This window comes from Copidosoma floridanum, unplaced genomic scaffold, assembly GCF_036245765.1.
Source record: "Copidosoma floridanum isolate Cflo_tuat_1 unplaced genomic scaffold, Cflo_Japanese_pri ptg000021l, whole genome shotgun sequence".
Lineage (NCBI taxonomy): Eukaryota > Metazoa > Arthropoda > Insecta > Hymenoptera > Encyrtidae > Copidosoma > Copidosoma floridanum.
Window position 1 is genome coordinate 28,149,888 of NW_028321898.1, and position 8,259 is coordinate 28,158,146.

An 8,259-nucleotide genomic window follows, 5' to 3' on the forward strand; every position below is an offset into this window, starting at 1 on the left:
CGGATAAATCAATTTTACGCTCTTTACTTTTATCTACTCTCATGAATGTATATGCTCGAGGAGGGGGTGAAATAAACATATTGTAGGAGTATTTATAAAAAAACAATAAATATTTATTTTTACATTAGACAACAGTAACACGTTACTATACAATCTTTCGCTCTTGTCAAGTAGACATAAATAAATTATTTATACAATTAAAAGTTAACTATATGATAGAGGACGGAACCAGAATATGATAATGAAAACAGCAATGTCGTGATTATACGTAACAATAATAAATTCGATGGTTTCCTCCTAGCATGATAATACACAAATATCGAAGCGACAACGAGAGATGTAGTGAGAGGCATGACAAGATATCCGTAAACGATGAAAGGTTTGGGGGTGAATGATAAAGTACAGTCATGAAGCAAAAGTAGCTTGTCCCTCAAGTCCACGGATTTTTATGTAGTACTAGAAACAGTACCATCAGTCGCAAGTATAATGGTAGTAGTAGGAGCAGTAGTGGCCAGTATTGTGTCAACAGTAGTAGTGCAAAACACGAGTAATCTTGTAAGTTTCATTTTTAGTAATGGTAATTGTACAGTCTCAATAGTAATATTAGTTATGAGATAGTTGTACCAATCCTATCGTAGTAACACTAGTAGTTTTAGTTAAAGAAATAAAAGAAGTAATAGCTGTTGAAGAATTAGTAGCGTTAGCAGTAATAGTAATAGTCGTATAGTCGTAGGAGTAGCAGCAGTAGTAATATTAGTAGTAGTAGTGGTAATAAAACTTGTTACTGACAGTAGTTGTGATTGTAAAAGTTTTAGAAGTAATAATAGTGATACTAGTATACCAATAGTAGTAGTTTTAGTAGTTATTAAAGTAGTATGATTTCATTTTGATAGTGACTATAGTATCAGTCGCAGTCATAGAGAAAGCGGTAATTTTTTTTTTTACATTCTTCGTATTAGTATCAGTGGTCATTGCATTTGTGGCAACTGTGAAAGTAGCGATAACAGTCATTACAATGGTACAACTTGGAAAGCCCTAAAATTAGTTATAGTTAGAAAAGTTACGTAGTAAAGACTGTTTGATCCCGCAAGTACGATAGTGATAATTTAAGAAATCCCTGTTATTAGTGAAAAAAAGTAGAAGTCACAGAAAAAACAAGAAAAGGTAGACGTAATAGTTCTTGTCGCTGTTGTTGTAATAATATTGTAACGGTATTGCAAAGTCGTGATAGCAACATGAAAATGCCACTGGGTTTAGTCGTATTTCATTTCAGTTCTTTGATAGAAAAAAAAGATACTTTGGAAAAAGGAAAAAGTTGAAGATCAAAGAATAAAGAGGATAATGACTCGGTGGGTGTTGAGTACAAGTCGACTTCCGGTTCTGTCCTATCCAGTCTTGTGGATAATGAAATGCAAAAGATAAAGGAATCTGATGTTACGTGCGTGCGTACCTACAACGTTAATGCCATCGTCGTTGGCAGTGCAGTTTTACTAATGACCTTGATCGAACCAGTTCTTTTCCTTTCTTTTTTCATATCTTCTTCTTACTTTAATATATACCTCTCAATCTTTTGCTACCTCATTCTTTTGAGAAAGTAGGCCAAATAGTAGTCTACACGTACGTAAGTATATACTTCACTATATTTATCTTCAGCTTCAATGAAGGCATTTTCTCTTGGGTCATAAATATGTATCGTCTGTACGTACATCGGTGTGAATAAGTAATTTTGCCGCCTATATTTTCGAAGTATACGTGTGGTTGATGTTGCTCTGGATGGTCCGATTTTTCGCAGTCACTCATCCCATCGAAAATTTAATGATCCGATTTATCCATACGCTACACAGTAAGTACAAAAAAAAAGTAAGAGGAAGATAAGGTGGTGAAGGGAGAGAAGTGAATCTCGATTATGTACATGTGTTTGGTGTGGCGTACGCACGTATACGGGCAAAAAAAATTGCATTAGCCTAGATACTAAGTGCGTGCAACAGTACAAAAACATAGATAGGCAATAGTGTTTGGTTCCACGTATTCAGGACATACTGGTAACACCATTGACACCCCCACCATCATCATCATTATCAACAACAGTGGCAGCTATGTTAAGTTCATGGGGTCCCAATGTGTATGAGGACATAAAATTAAATAATGGTACTTCTGTACTTGTTCATTCAGTCCAGTACGTCAATGAGTCACATTGTCTGTATTTGGTTTGTTTTCTCAATTTTTTGGTAAGAAAGTCGACATCGTCATCGTGGTTACCGTTGTTATTGTTGTCGTTGAGGTCAGTCATTGAAAGAGTATACTGAGAGTAGGGAATGTTAGACGATGATCGATGATAATGATTATGATAATGATTGATTAATGACGGAAGGTATATAGAAGAGATTCTAGCGTTTTTGTTTTTCCTAAAAAACGAATATGGAATGTCAACTTAAGATAATGGGCCTTTTAGAAGGTAAGAGATGCACGAATTTATCGAGACGTCGGGAAAACGACAAAGAATGCTTGAAAATTGTAAATCACCGTTATGGTGCCAATAGATGTCAATGCTACGAAGCTGTTGGACAATGGAACTGTGAATGATTCGACGTGGATCGGACAATGTCGATTCTAATTGAAAATACTGTTCTTTTAAACGAGAACATGTTATATTTATGGTTGATCAACGATTACTCTTGAAGTATAGATTAAAAACGGTACCAAGAGCGACGGAACTCCTTTAACGAATCGTTAGGGAAATGGGGTTAGCGGAATGCACCATTAAACTGGTTAAACATGTAGAAGGGGGAGGGAGTTGCTCCTGCTTCTCAAGCACGATCGTTCAACCGACCGGCCAACTAACCTGATTTCTCAACCAAATGTCCACATTCCATAACTGGATTGCTCACAGATCCAACCTGTTATCTCACAAAGTCCATCTATTATCAAATTCAACCCCCAATCGAGGAGGGTTGTTCACACGAGCATTCTTCGCCATCTTGTTCCCAATTTCTCACGATCAATCTCGCGACGCGAGACTGATGTACAGAGCTCCTACCGGTCTCACTGGGGTATGTGCGCCGCGTAGGCCATTTGTTGGGCAGCCTCGGATTGGCGTTCCTGGAAAGTTCTGGCCCAACCACCAGAGTAGTCACCATGTCCGTGGCTCTCGATGTGACCTGCGCTGTGGTGTGGGTGGGCCACGACCTCGTAGGTCACGTGTTTCTGGTGAGAGAAGAGCTTCTTCAGGCCGATTATACCAGCCAGCAGGAGGGCAATCTTGGACAGGAGTAGGGCTTTTCCAACCAGAAGAGCTAGTCCTTTGAACGCAAGACCACCGATCAGGCCGATTTTCAAGACAGCTGCGGCGAGCAGTGGGCCCATGTTGTTTTTCTTGCCACGGCCTGTAATGAACATTTCATGAATTAGCTTTATTCTTTGGATATGAGGGAAATTTAAGTAACGGTATATCGAATTGCAAAGCCTTTGTTCAACTGCATAAGCTCATTTGGCTTACTTATCTTTGAAGGTAATAATTTACTTGACGTTATAAACACCATGTGTTTGCAATGTTAAACTTTTCCCAAGTACTTAGCACGTCGTTCGATAAGGTAATAAGAGCTGATGGAAAAAAATAATACATCCTCAATGGCGCGTAATTCATATAGCTTTAACGACATCATGTAATCATTACGGTACTTCAATAATCGTATGAAATGAGATCACGCGAGTATAGGATGTACTGGAAGCGTTATTCACAAGATCAGAATTTACTTAAAATGCTCTGAAATTTTTATGTTATAAGGGGATCAACAAAATATTGTTTTAAAAGAATTATCAAAAAAAAAAAAAGTTAAGTCTTAAGATGCTCAAAATAAGTTTTTATTTGTGCAAGAATATTGGCTTCTACGAACATTGTAATAAAAACAAATATGTACATCTGATTATCGTAAAAGTTAAAAGAAAATTTAAGACCGTACACGAAATCTCAGTACGTGATTCAGGTTGCAATGACACACTTTTTTCATCTATTTAAAAAAAAAAAAAAAACAATCTTTGTGATCTCATTCGTCAATTGGATGATGAAAAAAAAATGTTAGATCTACTAGACATGATTTCATTTGCAGTTCGATGGGTGGGCTGGTTTTGGCTTTATCTCTCAATAAATTTTAAATCGCAAATATGCCTCCCATCCAAAAACCGTTAACCTACCGATACACGAGTACTGCAAAACCGGTTCCCACTTGCATCTAGAACGAACGCATGAATAAAAACGCATTCTCAACAGGTATGTGGAACGTGCGTACACTGCCGAGCTTCTCGTTCGACATCGTCAGATAAACGTAATTTTTGCCAAATTAACATTCTTATCACCGATACTGATCTACATTATTCTTTAGTACCATACAGCCATATCAGATATATTTAAGCGGATCAAAATAAAACGTCTCGGTGCAGGTGGTAGTGGTGTCAAATGGAAAAAAAGGGTAAAAAATTACCATCTTGAACAGCGTTCTCAGTGCGCTCGATGGACAAGCCGAGGTTGAGCGATCCGTTCTCGTCCTCTTTGGCGGAAACAACGACGTCGTCCTCGGGCAGGAACCTCCACTTGATGCTCCGCGACTTGACGAAGGCGTATACCTTGTTGGCGATCAAATCGAAAAACTCGGACTCGTCGTCCTGGCCGCTGCGTCCGGACGACTGGAAGCTGACGACCTCCTCGGTGGCGAGGCTGGTCTTGCGGATCTCGATGTCATCGGTGAGCTCGATCGAGGCCTTCTTCAGCAGTTTGTTCATGTAAGTGACGAGCTTGAGCATGACGCAGCTGCTTATGTCGTTGTGCGAGCACTTGGCGTTGAGCTTGCGCAGGAGCTCCTCCTCGTACTTGGCACGCTCGGTAAGCGTCGTCGCGGACTGCTGCTCGGCGACGCTCACCTTGTCGCCGAGGTTTTCCACGGGGCTGGCGAGTGCTACGCCCAGCAGACACGCGGTGAGTACGAACATCATTGACTTCATTTTGCTTTTTGGCGCTGTGGGCAATCACGAGACAAGGGGCTTGGTTTATTTCTTTATTTATTTTTTTTTTTTTAACAATCTAAGATTATCATGTACTTTTTCAAACAATAGAGAAATCATTTATTATCAAGAGGGATTTTTCGAGAATCATGTGTTTGGCCCTCTAGGTAGGTGCATTTCTTAAAAATAAACAATATACAGTTGTAGCTACAATGTATATCAACGAAGACATTAGGCATTTTATTTTTGATCAAAACGTAATCAACAATGACATTTAAAAAATCACAAAAAAAATACCCGTACCGTACTATTTTTGTTCTTTTTTTTATGAGTGTGAATATTCGAAAAATAAAAAAGAGAGCACTATACTATCAATGCCAATATGTTTATTGATTTTTCTGTTCAATATATGGACTCATTGCTTTGGCTTTACACAATAGTACCGTATCATGTGCCCGTGTTTCTAGTACTCGACACACAAGGACGAATGTGTGACGATGAGAAATTAGTTTTGATCAAGTAATATGTATATAAAACTAAAATTTTTTTAAAATATGTGGCTTCATTACTACAGAAATATTGTAGAAGCTATTAAAGTCATAGCCTACGGATGAAATGGAAGAAAAAACAAAGCACTATGACTCCTGATTAATCGATTGGATACCAGGACAATACTTAAAATTTAATTATATCATTACAACTTGTTATTCTCACAGAAGAGAATGAAAATGACTCAGATTAATTTTTATTTAACAATATATTGGTACATTTACAAAAAATTACTTGTTTCGTTTATTGTTGCAGGAAAATTGATTTATAGTTCTGCACATACGAAACAGTTCCTGCTGACGAAAATCATCATACATTATATAATTATACGGTAGTTTTAATTTTCAAATGGCTTTGTATCCCCAAACATGTAAACAACTGAACTTGAAAATAAAATCACTTGTCATGGCGCAAAAATGAAGAGGCGTAATAATAAAAATTTTTTTGTAATTAAACATTTCGAATAATTTTAATTTTTTTTTTTTTAATAAATGCAGAATCAACTTATTATATAAATGTAAAATATTTATGAAAGACATTTCAGCGTAAAATTTATAAAAAGCATCAAAAAGAATCAAAATTATAATCTTATAAGTTAATAAATTTTAATTGGTACAAAATTTTTTAATGAGCATTCAATACGAGATTACAACGCGCATCGCATGAGAAAAAAAAGTGATCTTTCCGTTCCATTGATCTAGTTGATTGTACTTCAACAACCCTTACCTAATTGAGAAACCCCTTCCAGGTGTGAAATGTTTAAAAGATGAGTGAAAAAAAAAAAATTCCAAAAGTTTTTGCTTCAAAATCATGCCACGTTTTTAATTATAAAGTATAGAGGGTTGATACTCTTGTACGTTGTCAGATTAAAATAAAACGGTACGAGTGGATTTTTCTTTCAGTACTGCTCGCATTCGAAACAACTGAAATTTGAGATCTTGGAGGTTCAGCAAAAAACCATCCAACTACAAAACACTACAGATGGAAAAAAAATGACTGAACGAAGTAAAAATCACTCCCCTGCTTGTAATGAAACGCGACAAATTTGCGAAAAAAAAAAAATAAAAAAATAAAAGGAAAAAAATTAAAATGCAGAAGGAAAAAGCAAAGCTCACCAGGGCGATTGTCCTCAAACACAGCAGCACACGAGCGTAGACCTGATCCCCCGGTGACAAGATATCAAACGTAGCTTTGGTCACTGACGCGCAAAAAAGCGGCGCAGGAAGAACCGGGGCGTGGGCGGACAAAAAAAAAACAATGTGCGTGAGGTACGAGAGCGAGCGACGCTTCTGAGCCGCGAGTCCGGGCCCGGGCACTTTATATACGTCGTGCGCAAGAAATATCACGGGGATCATCAGGGGGCCCCCTCCTCGTGGCTGGTCTAGGTCCCCTTACCTAAGATACCACAGCGGCATATCAACCGACGGAAGTAGACTCGCGGCCCGTCCGCTCTCCGGGCTTAGAGGGGGGAAGCGCCGAGAGGGTCCCATACGCGCGCGTTCCGCAATCCACGCCACTATAGCTCCGGAGATACACTTGCTGGGTGCTCCGAGGGGATAGATAAGCCGCGCGCTGTCTCGCTGGTACGGGATGGAAGGGGGGAGGGGCCCGAGAAGGATGTCGGATCCTATGGGTCCCCTCCTGAGATACGGGTACCTTCGATGCACGCTGTACTTGGCCGTAGGTGCTCTTGTTTCTTCTAGCCGCACGGCTTGTTATTAGCCATCGGGTGAAACGGCCAATCCGCTTGGGCGTGGATGTGCCTCGCAACGACTTGGGCACGTTTCGCGCGTATATATATTACTGGTACGCTATCGATGCGATGTGGTTTGATGATTTTTTTTTTTTTTTTTTTTTTTTTTTTCTTTTCCAAGTAATTTTTTCCCATCCGCTGGAGTGAAACTGGAAGTTTTGAATAATGGGTACGTACGAGGGAAAAGTGTGCATCAGGTGCACGTGCGTCCTTTGGAAAATTTTTAGAAGACCAAAGTAGCGCAGTGTGTTGTGAGATCGGTAAGAGCTGGTGAATGGATTCAAATTTTCTTTTTCTTTTTTTTTTTTTATATACTTCCAGCCCAACTCTTTAGATGAATTTTTCGATGATGAATTACTCTAAGCTTACTAAAGCTGAACATTACAAAACTATGACAGAGTTGGATGTGTTGGATTACGTTAATATCGTTGAACAACGCATTAGATAAGTCAAAGCGAAACAATGCATATACATATACGGCTCACCTTAATCGCTGCCTCTTTAATTTCACACTCTGATAATTTTACCTGAACGCGTTGCTGGAAAAGTACCATTTATATATTTTGGGGCTATAAAATGGAAACTATACGTATCAGACATCTCTTGGCGATAAACCAGTGCTTGGCCTATCATCAAAGGATTACAATGCTCGCGTGTTATACCTAGCAATCATCTTTTCTTTCGTTGAGCTGTATTACAAGGATTTTGATAATCACCAGTAAAACATCCATATCCACAACTAAGATCAGATGTATACCTTTCACTGTCAAACGACAGGATGAACTTTTAACTAAAATTTCAAGGAATGACAATGGAGTACTATAAAAAAAAAATCCGATTCTTTTAATCGTTCATTATACATGAGCATCCTAATTATCCTTAGAGCTCTTATTTACTCAATTGGATTGCAGCTAAATGTCCTTTCATCAAAACACAAGAAAAAAAGGACTCTTGACCGCGAA

The 8,259-nt window shown here is 38.5% G+C and overlaps 1 protein-coding gene across 1 annotated transcript; it reads right to left on the reverse strand.

The window, feature by feature from the left end:
* Window positions 1–3,042: 3,042 nt before the first annotated feature.
* On the reverse strand, window positions 3,043–4,995 carry LOC106642567 (uncharacterized). Its single transcript, XM_014357383.2, has 2 exons — window positions 4,479–4,995; window positions 3,043–3,383 (listed from the first exon to the last, which is right to left on the reverse strand). Exons 1-2 carry the CDS (start codon window positions 4,993–4,995, stop codon window positions 3,043–3,045), a joined length of 858 nt encoding a protein of 285 aa, XP_014212869.2.
* Window positions 4,996–8,259: the final 3,264 nt, after the last annotated feature.